The 12919-nt window shown below is 45.4% G+C and overlaps 1 protein-coding gene across 2 annotated transcripts in view; it reads right to left on the bottom strand.

Annotated features, from left to right (window-relative positions):
• Positions 1-12919, bottom strand: part of LAMB1 (laminin subunit beta 1) — a 728031-nt gene that overhangs the window by 569929 nt on the left and 145183 nt on the right. For both annotated transcript variants that reach the window (XM_069229822.1, XM_069229821.1), the window contains one exon: positions 7848-7983. In XM_069229822.1, coding sequence (XP_069085923.1) covers positions 7848-7869 — 22 coding nt within the window. In that variant the 5' untranslated portion in view covers positions 7870-7983. The remainder of the gene's footprint in view (positions 1-7847; positions 7984-12919) is intronic.

Raw genomic sequence — 12919 nt, 5'->3', positions numbered from 1 at the left:
TCCATTATGCTCTGAATTAGAGTCCACACTTTTCGGCAACTCCATTTTGGTACATTTGTGATTCGGACACGCTCTTCAACTGACTGTACTTTTAACATTTATGGGTGGCTTTCGGGGGGCCTTATTTTTTGCATAGTGCTTCAACTGGTTTTCTAAGGGTTTTGATGGCCTCTCTCTCTCTCTCTCCACATCCCTCTAAACTCTTTCAGCTGGAGCACTGTATACTTAGGCGGTCATTCTGACCCTGGCGGTAAAAACTGCCAGGGACGTGGTCCGCGGGAGCACCGCCAACAGGCTGGCGGTGCTCCTTTGGGCATTCTGACCGCGGCGGTACAGCCGCGGCCAGAAACGGAAAGTCGGCGGTCTCCCGCCGGCTTTCCGCTGCCCAGGGGAATCCTCCATGACGCCGCAGCTTGCTGCGCCGCCATGCGGATTCCGACCCCCATACCGCCATCCTGTTCCTGCCGGTTTCGTCCGCCAGGAACAGGATGGCGGTATGGGGTGTCATGGGGCCCCTGGGGGCCCCTGCAGTGCCCATGCCAATGGCATGGGCACTGCAGGGGCCCCCGTAAGAGGGCCCCACTTAGAATTTCAGTGTCTGCTTAGCAGACACTGAAATTCGCGACGGGTGCTAATGCACCCGTCGCACCCCTTCCACTCCGCCGGCTCCATTCGGAGCCGGCTTCCTCGTGGAAGGGTGTTTCCCGCTGGGCTGGCGGGCGGCCTTTTGGCGGTCGCCCGCCAGCCCAGTGGGAAACCCAGAATGACCGCCGCGGTCTTTTGACCGCGGTACGGTCTTCTGGCAGTTCCCGCTTGGCGGGCGGCTCCCGCCGCCTGCCAAGCTTGGAATCACCCCTTAGTGTCTTTCATCTTTTTTTACTGTATTTTAGGGAACCAACAATTGTGCCTGGACATTCTGGGAAGTGATAATTTAAAGTTAAGATTCAGAGTGATGTTCTCCTTCACCTTCTTCTGAAACGTAATCTTTCTCTGAAACCCTATTCCCGGCACAGATGTACCGCTTCCTTTTAGTGATGCTAGCTTTATTTGACCTGCCAGGTTAATCTTAGCCAGAAGTGCCAGCATGATTTTTTTCTTTATGAATTAATACTTTGGTTTGAAAAGTAGTCATGCCTTCCAATCCTCAGACTACATAGTCTTTTGAGAGGCAGAGTATGCACACTGGGTATTTGTTTTTTACAGCAAACTTTGATTTGCAGTTCATACAGAACTTGAACAACGTGGTCTACTACAAAAAGAGCTTCCCAATAAACATTCTCCAACCGGTTCAAAAACCATCAGCAAAATCACATTTTGTTCTTTTGTCAGTCGTCCATCACCACACCAAATTTTAATTCTGTGATTTCACAGTAAGATTCTCAACCGCTTTCCATTTTCCTTGAGAGCTCTTCTACAAAACCTTAGTGGAAAAACAAGGGGGGAATAAAAATCTTTCAAAATAGTTTCTTACCTGTAGGTGAAGTTTTGTAGCTTGAAGAATTTTCTGGATTTACATTCTATGCATTATTCCGCCATCTAGTGGTTGGGTCTGGAAATCTCCACTATTTAGCAGAACTTCTGCACTTTAAATTATTTTTGTTTGTTGGTTGGCGTCGACTTTAGCTCCATTTGGTGTCTCTTGTGACATAGTCTTACTTCCTCCGGAAGCTCCTACGCTTTGGTTGCATTCTGCAGATTCTTTTTTTTCTCCCCTTTGTTGTTCTCTATCTTCCTTGTAGAGGTGGGTGATTCTCTTGCGAATCTAGAATTTTTTTTAAGTTGCAAAACTATGCCTACAGGTAAGAAACTATGGGGGTGATTCTAACTTCGGCGGGCGGCGGAGGCCGCCCGCCGAAGTTCCCCCACCAAAATACCGCTCCGCGGTCGAAAGACCGCTGAGGGTATTTTGGGATTTGCCCTGGGCTGGCGGGCGGCCGCCAAAAGGCCGCCCGCCAGCCCAGGGCAAATCAACCTTCCCACTAAGATGCCGGCTCAGAATTGAGCCGGCGGAGTGGGAAGGTGCGACGGGTGCAGTTGCACCCGTCGCGTATTTCAGTGTCTGCTAGGCAGACACTGAAATACTTTGTGGGGCCCTCTTACGGGGGCCCCTGCCGTGCCCATGCCATTGGCATGGGCACGGCAGGGGCCCCCAGGGGCCCCGCGGCACCCCCTACCGCCATCCTGTTCCTGGCGGGCGAACCGCCAGGATCAGGATGGCGGTAGGGGGTGTCAGAATCCCCCATGGCGGCGCAGCAAGCTGCGCCGCCATGGGGGATTCTAAGGGCAGCGGTAAACCGGCGGGAGACCGCCGGTTTACCCTTTCTGACCGCAGCCAAACCGCCGCGGTCAGAATGCCCTGCGGGGCACCGCCGGTCTGTCGGCGGTGCTCCCGCCGACCCTGGCCCCGGCGGTCTGAGACCGCCGGGGTTAGAATGAGGGCCTATGTATTTTGGAGCATGAATCTTTTCTGGATTCACATGCTATACATTGACTTTGTAGCGGTGTCTTACCTTGTGGTGGATGAGTTGAAGAAGAACACGGACTTGTAAACAAATGCTGTAAAACTCTTTGCCCTACTTGAGCTTCCTTATTCATTACAGGTTTTATAAACATGGATATTGAAGAAAAAGTTGCTGTCACGCAAATGTCCTGCAAAGGTTTATTTGCTAGAAAGGCAATTGTTGCTCCCTTCCTTTCTTGTTGGAGGTACCTTTTGTGTCACCGTTAAATTATATCCCGCATGAGTGTGACAAACTAAACTGTTTGTGCAATATGTCTAGCAATTGTGTATTTTGTTACTGGTCTTCCTCAGAAACTATCTGCAAATGATACAAACAGTTGAGTTTTTCTGATAATTTTTGTTCTTTCTATGTAGTAATGGCCAATCTTGCATCTAATGTATGTAAAGCACTTTCTGCTTGAGATTTTGGTTCTTGAAAAACAACTTGGAATTTTTATAGTTTGATTCATGTGAAAATGTGAAATTACTTTTGGTAAGAACTTAGGGTGCGTTCTCATGACAATTCTAACATTTATATGCAAATAGGGTTCTTAAATTATGAATGCCTGTAACTCACTCAGTCACTGCATAGCGATGAGATAGCCACCAAGAAAGCTGCCTTTAAGGTTAGCATCTGCAAGTTTGATTTGTGCAAAGGCTCGATTCGTTTTTTCATCAATTGCGTGAGAACCACATCGAAGTTTCATATAGGAGCTGGTACCCTTTTTGATGGTGCCACTCTCTTCACTCCTTCCAAGAAACTTTTGATTACTGGTGATATGCACAAACGTCTCCCAATATATCTTCTTGTATACACTACTATCACTGCCAGGTAGACTCTTGGCAAACCATAAGTCAGTCTTTCTTCAAGAAGGTAAGTTAAATATTTTCATATAGTTTTTCCCTTGCATAGTTGTCCTTCATGCCCCTTTTAGACACCATTGTGAGTATCTCTTCCATACGCTTATGTAACATTTCCTTGTAGTTGGCTTTTTTACATCCCTTAGAACTGCCATTGTTTTTTCCAGCAGTTCCAGATGCCCAGATTTTAAGTCTTCAGGGGCCATACGGTTATACTCAAAGTTTCTGGTTCTGCGTGAATTACTCTTTCATTTTTCATTGACGACACATCCTGTAACCTTGGTAACTTTTGATAGTTTCCTTGTGATAGTTCTACTAGTTCTGAGAACCATGTTTATTGTGCCCACTGCAGAGCAATTAAGATTAGAGTAATCCAGCTCCTTCTGCATTTGCTGATTACTGTGTGTAACAGAGGAACTGGGGGAAATCATACACAAATGTCCCTGACCAATCTATCGATAGTGCATTCCACAGAGACTGAAGGTGTGGCTGTCTGCAGGTGAAGCTTTGACATTTTGAGTTCTGTTGAGCTGCTAATAGATCTATTGGTGGCCTTCCCCATTTGTGATTTTGTTTTTACAACCTTCTGGTTCAGTTCCCATTCGTGAGAGCAAGAGGCTTGTTTGCTCAGTTTGTCCGCTTTGACATTGTTCATCCATGGGAGAGGTATGGCTTGAAAATGTATTTTCAATAGTAGAGCCCATTTCCCTATTTGCTGAGCTAACCTTGATAAGTGTGGTGACCGAGTCCCTCCCTGTTTGTTTACATAAAACATTGTTGTTGTGTTGTCTGTTTGACTCAATATTGTTTTCCCCAAAACTTGTCTTGACAAAGCTTTTAGAGCTAGGAAGACTGTATTCCGCTCCAGTATATTGATGTGGTGCACTGCATCCTGTTCCTTCCATGTACCTTGTATCTTGAGCGAGCCCATGTGAGCTCCCAATCCCATATGCAAGGCATCTGTGGTTATCGTCACAGTTGGAGCTGGCTGTGCAAACGTTCTCCCCTGTGTAATGTGTGCTCTGTTATGCTATTTTCTGTCATACTGTTTGCATGACAACCACCAGATCTTCCCAACTTCCTGTTGCCTGTGACCATAGATTTTGAAGCCATTCCTGGATTGGTCTCACGTGAAGTCTTGCATATGGAATGAGAGGGATGCATGATGCCAATTTCCCCAGTAGTTTTCCTACCGTCCTTGCTGTCAGAGCTTGCCCCTTCTGGTAGCGGTGAATTTCTGTCAGTAGGAATTGAATCCTCTTCTTGTCAGGGTGCACTTCCTCTTCTTTGGAGATGATTCTTGAACACTTTCTTTTGTTCTGGTGAGGACCTTTCTACATTCAAAGAGAAACCAAGTGTGTGAAGGGATCTCCATTACTTCTTGGATGTCCTCTTTTCATTTGAAGTAAGAGTTTGTTCTTAATAACCAGTCGTCGAGGTATGGGTATACCCCTCCTCCTACAGTGAGCTGCTACTGCCGCCAGACATTTTGTAATTACTCTAGGTGCTAATTTTATCTCAAACGCCAGAGCTGTGAACTAGTAATGTGTGTTGTTTACCACAAACCTTAGGTATTTCTTGTGTTTTCTGTTCATTAGAATGTACAAGTAGCCATCTTTTAGGCCTTTTGTTGCTATGTAGTCTCCTTGCTGTAGATGCAGTATGACCTCCTGTAAGGTTGTAATTCTGAATTTTTAAATATATTGAATAGTTTCCCTTGCTGATTTCTTGTTTTGGGACCCGTTCCATTGCTTTCTTGCTCAGTAATTCTTTGACTTCTTTGAGGAGAAGAGCTGTTTCTTCTCTGGAACAGGCTTTGGACCTTGGTCCTGCTGTTGGTGGTAATTTTGTTAGTTCTATGCAATAAGCAAATTGAATTGTGTTTAGTATCCATTTGTCTCAAGTTATCTGTCCTCACTCCTGGAGAAAGTTTTTTATTCTTTCACCCTCAGGTGTTTTGTGTTGGAATTTATACTGCTTACATGAGACTTTCTCTTTTGGAATTTGTGGAAGTAAGCATACTTTTAATGAGTCACTTATTTGAGGAGGTTGAGCCTCTATGTTGTCCTCTTCCCTTGCCTCTTCCTGAAAGGGTTAACCTCCCTCCTGCTGATATTGCCAGCCTTGTTGTGACTATGCAGATTGGCTGCTGCTTTCAAAGGTTTGTTGGTAACTTCCCCCTTGGAAACGCCCTTGAGAAGACTTTTTTGGTACAAAGGTGCCTCTTTGCATGTCACCCCAAAATTGTAATGCCCGCGTAGACTTTGTTGTTTCATTGTCTTTCTTCCACTGATTAAGACAACAGGGCACCCCGTAACTGCTCCCCATTGAAGGGGGGTGTTTAGAATGTTTGCCTCGACTTCTTGCTTAAATCCAGCAATTCTTAGCCATGAATGACACCTTAAGGTTACTCCCATCATTAATTGTCTAATTGAGGAATTTGCTGCATCTAAGGTTGCTTTTAAACAGGTGTTAGCGATGTTCTTACTGCTTTCGGCCAAATGTGCTGCCCTCTTCCAATACTGCTCAGAGGGTGTTTCATGAGTTTCCCCCTCTCTTCCCAGTGCTGGTGTGCGTGTCTATTTAGTAGGGCATTGGACTTTGCAGTTTTCCAGTGATTTGCAGCACTGAATTCTACTCTGCGACCCATGAGCTCAATTCTCTTGCTCTCTTTATCTGGTGGAGGGTCTGAGGTTTAGGGAATGTTTGCCCTCTTCCTGGCTTAGATGTTATTATGGAATCCGCAGGGACAGTTCCCTTGACGTATGTTGGATCTTTTGATGAGTATTTATAATTCTTTTCAGCTCTTGGAGTAACAGCTCTGCACATAGCAGGATCTTTAAAAGCCTCCTTACCCTTATACCTTGATCAAGTATGCTATAGAGCATAGGTCAAAATGGATTCCATGCCTGACTGGGCAATAGTGTTTCCAGCAGGAAGCACGATTGGGTTTTTTCCGTTGCCTGTTTGATGACTTGATTATACATCCCATTGTCATCCAGAGGCGAAGGCCTCGATGGATAACAGTCGACCCCTTCCTCAGGTGAAAATCGATTTGAGATCTTGCCATTGTGACTCAACTAAAAGTTGAAAAGTTTCGGCGCCAAGGCTCCCTTCAATGTCTGCAAGTCAAATTTCCTTGACTCAGATGTTTTTCGAGATCAAAGTGTCCCTTACCGCGTTCATTTTCTTTTTCGTCGCCTGTTCCGACGTCAACGATCTCTACCTATGCATCTGACATCCTTCCTCCCTCAGTGACATTGTCTTTCTCCTCACAGGACAGGACTAGGTCCATCAGGGATGGTGTCTACTGGCTGTGCATACTGTGGTGTGCCCATCTCGGTCTCTCCCTTTCAGCGTCTTCAACATGAAGGCTGAGCATGCGTTGCAATCTTTACTCCGGTGTTCGACTGGGAGACAAAGGTTGCAGACTGGATGCTTATCTCTTTGGGAGAACTTGTGATGGCAGTTCTGGCAGAACTGAAAAGGTGTTTTCTGTATTGTGGCCTCTCAGGGAGCCCCAAGGGCTTCCTTTTGCAGTTCTCTGTTAGTGGTGAAAAACAAATCCAGTGAACTTTTCAGAGATTTCTGTAACATTTATGTCTTGAACTTATGACCTGTGTTGGAGTTCCTTTGGTGTGCTTCCAGACTCCGGCGGAAAAAAATAATCTGAAGATAGCGACCAAAGGTGGGAGCTTCTGGAGGAAGTGGGACTATGTTACAAGGGACACAAAATGGAGCTGATAACGATGCCCACCAATATGCACACAAAAAATGTCTTAAAAGTGACGAAGGACTACTAAATAGTGGAGAATTCCAGACCCAACCACTAGATTGTGGAATAATGCATAGCATGTGAATCCAGAAAAGATTAATTCTGCTATCTAAGGAATCTTCCAAACTGCACACTGGACAGCTCAATAATACATTTAGAAAATATGTCTCATTGCAAACATCAGATTCCATTGCACCTACGTGTACTTATGCTTGCCTTATCATATATTATTTGGAGGAAAGCCCTTAAATCCACAGAAGTGATTTATCACTTGCAATAGTTAACATCTTACATACAACATTTAAAGAAAATAGAGCAGAACACATAATTCACGAAAACGGATACATGGAAGAAATATTGGGAGTCAATTAGTCTAAAAAGTTGTTTAATCACTCTACATTGAAATCTTACAAACTGGAAGCGGTTACGACTGACTGCTCTTTTCTTTGTGTGTTCATTAATTTCCACATGCCTCATTAAATATATTACCTTTATTATATTCTAATTAATTAACATGTTTATCTAAAATGTGTTTTTCTTTGTGTTGGTTGAGAAATCGGTTTTCAATAATATCAATACATGGACCAACCAAAGCCTTCTAGTGTAGTAGTTGAGACAGCTGTGCAACCCCAAAGAAAACATTACTGACCAACAAAGTCATAAGAACAATGTCCTTCCCGGAGTACACTAAAAAGGTGAAATATATATTACCTGTCTCCGATTGCCACCACATGTCAAGCCGGTTGGGAGCAAATGTCGTGACCACATTTTCTATCTGATGGCTATCTGTGTTGTAGGTCTCATTGTAGGGTTCCCTTGAATCGCAAAGAAAACATTTTTTTTCTTCCTGAAAGTGTAAAGTAGAACATCAGTTACACTTAAAATTCTATTGTAATGCTCTTCTGTCCTTCCTCAGAAAACACCGACACAAATACCATGAATGGATGTGGAAAGCCTATTATTGCAAGTCGATCTGTGCCACATCTATGAGTTACCATGACTTATAGTTTGTACGACCCTCAATATTTACTGCTCAAGCCACGACATACCCAGCACAACACAATCAATGGTGAGTTGTATTTTACCACAATCCCATTCTTTTGCCATTAACTATTTACAGGGCCACTTCAAATATGCAATTCTGAGGTTGTGTAGTTATTTACAAAAATATGGGTTTTGCATAGTTCACGCTTGCACCGTCATTTGCTGTACAATCTGCAGATTTTAACAAAAAAATGACTTCTAGTTCAATCGGACTAAAAGTTATTAAAAAATGCCAACACTTGCTCCTGTAAAGCAAAAGCCCTTCGCAAAGGTTAACTGGTAAACTTTTGATTGTTTATTCCTGTATTTGTTTAGTAAACTGGTACTAAGTGAAATCTTTGCCCAGGCAGTGTTACCAGATTTAAAAATGAAAAAATAATAAAGCAATACATTCATTAAACGTGCCACATTATGCCACACAATTTGCCTTCTATTGTGAACAAATGTAGTCAACCCTGCCACATAGTTTGGTATTCCCCTACTGCACAATTCCTGTAGCCCTGACTATATATCACAAATCCACAAAGATGGAAGATATATGCATATATGCCTGCATCTATTCTCACTTTTCCCTACATGCATGCAGGCAGCTACATACTTTCTGTAAAATGGTCATGAGTCTCTGCCATAGACACACAGCATCAAAGCACTGCCCACATGGCCACAACGCATGTTCACATTTCTTATCCATCCACCCAGCTGCAATTTATGCTTAAGAATCCTATCCATTTTCTTTTTCCCTTCAGTTTCACATGTAGGCGTCAAGAAGAACACAAAATACGAGCAGAACTCTGGTTCTCACGCATGTTATCTACAAACCACATAGCGCACCACAGAAACTGCAATTGGGATAGAAGAGGAAAGAAACCAGAAGTGTTAATTGGGCAATCACAGTAATAAGATGAGGTTTAGGATGAGTAAAGGAGAGATGGAGGAGGGAAGAGACTGTAGAAGGGGATTAGGGAGATCGTAGTAGTAAAATGAGGTTTGGGAGGGATACATGAAGGAGAATTTAGTTGGGTTGTTTGGGAGATCATATTAGCAAACTGAGGTTTGGGGTGAGCCAGGAGGGGCAGAGAAGGAAAGAATCTAGGAAGGGTTATTTTTGAGATCATAGTAGTAGAATTGGTTTGGGAAGAGTCAGAGTGGAGATAGAAGATAGATTGCTAGAGGTATAGGGTAATGGTGAGACAGAGTAAAGCTTTTGAAAGTTATTTTTTTCTCTTGTACAGTAGGACTAAAGTAATAAGTATATAGATACATGATTACGTAGTAAGGGAATATGTGTACAGAATGAAATATATTGAGATTTAAAGTAGCATTGTATAAACACAGACTTTCAAGTGTAGTATTTGAAGTAAAATTTATTTATGTACTTTCATAACATTTTATCTTTCCTCAATATTTCTTTAGTGAAATGTGTAAGAAGTTGGCTCTGTATATACTATTTCAAAGTAAGAAATAGTGTGCACAGAGTCCAAGGGTTCCCCTTAGAGGAAAGAAAGTGGCAATATTAGATAATTCTAATGCTCTATTTTGTGGTAGTGTGGTCGAGCAGTAGGCTTATCAGAGGCTAGTGTTCAGCACATGTTGTATACACACAGGCAATAAATGAGAAACACACACTCAAAGACTTACTGCAGGCCAATAGGTTTTTATATTGAAAAATATATTTTCTTAGTTTATTTTAAGAACCACAGGTTAAAGATTTACATTAAACACTTTAAATGCAAGGTACTTCACTTAGATACTTTAGGAACTTTGAATAAAAGCAATATCATATACAGTCTTTGTAATGGCAATAAGTTATTTTAAAAGTGGACACAGTGCAAAAATCAACAGTTCCTGGGGGAGGTAAGTAAAGGTTAGATTAGGAGGTAAGTAAACCACTTACAAATCTCAGTTCAGGGGCATAGGCAGCCCACCGTTGGGGGTTCAAGGCAACCCCAAAGTTGCCACACCAGCAGCTCAGGGCCGGTCAGGTGCAGAGGTGAAAGAGGTGCCCAAAACACATAGGCGCCTATGGAGAACAAGGGTGCTCCGGTTGCAGTCTGCCAGCAGGTAAGTACCTGCATCCTCGGGGGGCAGACCAGGGTTTTTTTGTAGAGCACTGGGGATGGGGGGGGTAGGCAGGGAGGGGGGGGGGAACAAGTAGGCACACAAAACACACCCTCAGCAGCACAGGTGCGGCCAGGTGCAGAGGGCAAAGCAGGCATCGGGTTTTAGATAGGAAACAATGGAGCGACCTGGGGGGCACTCTAGCAGTGCAGGCAGGCACAGCGGGGGCTTCTCAGGACAGCCACCACCTGGGCTAGACAGAGGGTCACCTGGGAGTCACTCCTGAGCTGAGGTTCGGTTCCTTCAGGTCCTGGGGGCCGCGGGCGCAGTGCTGGTTCCAGGCGTCGGGTCCCTTGTTACAGGCAGTCGCGGTCAGGGGGAGCCTATGGATTCTCTCTGCAGACGTCGCTGTGGGGGCTCAGGGGGGTCGTCTCTGGTTGCTCACGGTCTCAATGTCGCCGGGAGTCCTCCCCGAGGTGTTGGTTCTCTGAATCACGAGCCGGGGGTGTCAGGTGCAGAGTGAGAAGTCTCACACTTCCGTCAGGAAACATGCAGTCTTCGGAAGTTGCTTCTTTGTTGCAAAGAAGTAGCTGGTTTTGAACAGGGCTGCTGTTCACGGGAGTTTCTTGGTCCTTTAGTCCAGGGCAGTCCTCTGAGGCTTCAGAGGTCGCCGGTCCCTGTCGGATGTGTCGCTGGTTGTAGGTTTTCGAAGTTGGAGACAGGCTGGTAGGGCTGGTGCCAAAGCAGTTGTCGTTTCCCTCCTTCGCTGTAGGCTTGTAGGTCAGCAGTCCTTCTTGTTTCTTCAGGTTGCAGGAATCTGGTTTCCTAGGTTCTGTGGTGCCCCTAAATACTGAATTTAGGGGTGTGTTTAGGTCTGGGAGGGCAGTAGCCAATGGCTACTGTCCTTGAGGGTGGCTACACCCTCTTTGTGCCTCCTCCCTGTGGGGAGGGGGGCACATCCCTAATCCTATTGGGGGAATCCTCCAAACTTAAGATGGAGGATTTCTCAAGGCAGGGGTGTAGGAAGTTGGCTCTGTATGCACTATTTCAAAGTAAGGAATAGTATGCACAGAGTCCAAGGGTTCCCCTTAGAGGTAAGATAGTGGCAAAAAGAGATAATACTAATGCTCTATTTTGTGGTAGTGTGGTCGAGCAGTAGGCTTATCAAAGGAGTAGTGTTAAGCATTTGTTGTACATACACACAGGCAATAAATGAGGAACACACACTCAGAGACAAATCCAGGCCAATAGGTTTTGTTATAGAAAAATATCTTTTCTTAGTTTATTTTAAGAACCACAGGTTCAAATTCTACATGTAATATCTCCTTTGAAAGGTATTGCAGGTAAGTACATTTGGAACTTTGAATAATTACAATAGCATATATACTTTTCACATAAAACACAAATAGCTGTTTTAAAAGTGGACACAGTGCAATGTTCACAGTTCCTGGGGGAGGTAAGTTATTGTTAGTTTTAGCAGGTAAGTAAATCACTTACAAGACTCAGGTTTGGGTCCAAGGTAGCCCACTGTTGGGGGTTCAGAGCAACCCCAAAGTTACCACACCAGCAGCTCAGGGCCGGTCAGGTGCAGAGGTCAAAGAGGTGCCCAAAACACATAGGCTTCAATGGAGAGAAGGGGGTGCCCCGGTTCCAGTCTGCCAGCAGGTAAGTACTCGCGTCTTCGGAGGGCAGACCAGGGGGGTTTTGTAGGGCACCGGGGGGGACACAAGTCCACACAGAAAGTACACCCTCAGCAGCGCGGGGGCGGCCGGGTGCAGTGTGCAAACACGCGTCGGGTTTTCAATGAGAGACCAAGGGATCTCTTCAGCGGTGCAGGCAGGCAAGGGGGGGGCTCCTCGGGGCAGCCACCACCTGGGCACGGGAGAGGGCCTCCTGGGGGTCACTCCTGCACTGAAGTTCCGTTCCTTCAGGTGCTGGGGGCTGCGGGTGCAGGGTCTTTTCCAGCCGTCGGGATTTCAGAGTCAGGCAGTCGCGGTCAGGGGGAGCCTGGGGATTCCCTCTGCAGGCGTCGCTGTGGGGGCTCAGGGGGGACAACTTTGGTTACTCACAGTCTTGGAGTCGCCGGAGGGTCCTCCCTGAGGTGTTGGTTCTCCACCAGTCGAGTCGGGGTCGCCGGGTGCAGTGTTGCAAGTCTCACGATTCTTGCGGGGAGTTGCAGGGGTCTTTAAATCTGCTCCTTTGAAACAAAGTTGCAGTCTTTTGGAGCAGGGCCGCTGTCCTCAGGAGTTTCTTGTCTTTCTTGAAGCAGGGCAGTCCTCTGAGGATTCAGAGGTAGCTGGTCCTTTGGAAAGCGTCACTGGAGCAGGTTTCTTTGGAAGGCAGGAGACAGGCCGGTAGGACTGGGGCCAAAGCAGTTGGTGTCTTCTGTTCTTCTTCTGCAGGGGTTTTTCAGCTCAGCAGTCTTCTTCTTCTTGTAGTTTCAGGAATCTAAATTCTTAGGTTCAGGGGAGCCCTTAAATACTAAATTTAAGGGCGTGTTTAGGTCTGGGGGGTTAGTAGCCAATGGCTACTAGCCCTGAGGGTGGGTACACCCTTTTTGTGCCTCCTCCCAAGAGGAGGGGGGTCACATTCCTATCCCTATTGGGGGAATCCTCCTTCTACAAGATGGAGGATTTCTAAAAGTCAGAGTCACCTCAGCTCAGGACACCTTAGGGGCTGTC

The sequence above is a fragment of the Pleurodeles waltl genome, chromosome 4_1, assembly GCF_031143425.1.
Source record: "Pleurodeles waltl isolate 20211129_DDA chromosome 4_1, aPleWal1.hap1.20221129, whole genome shotgun sequence".
Taxonomy (NCBI): domain Eukaryota; kingdom Metazoa; phylum Chordata; class Amphibia; order Caudata; family Salamandridae; genus Pleurodeles; species Pleurodeles waltl.
The sequence above is the reverse complement of the archived record's forward strand: the minus strand, read 5'-3'. Positions and strand labels throughout refer to the sequence as shown.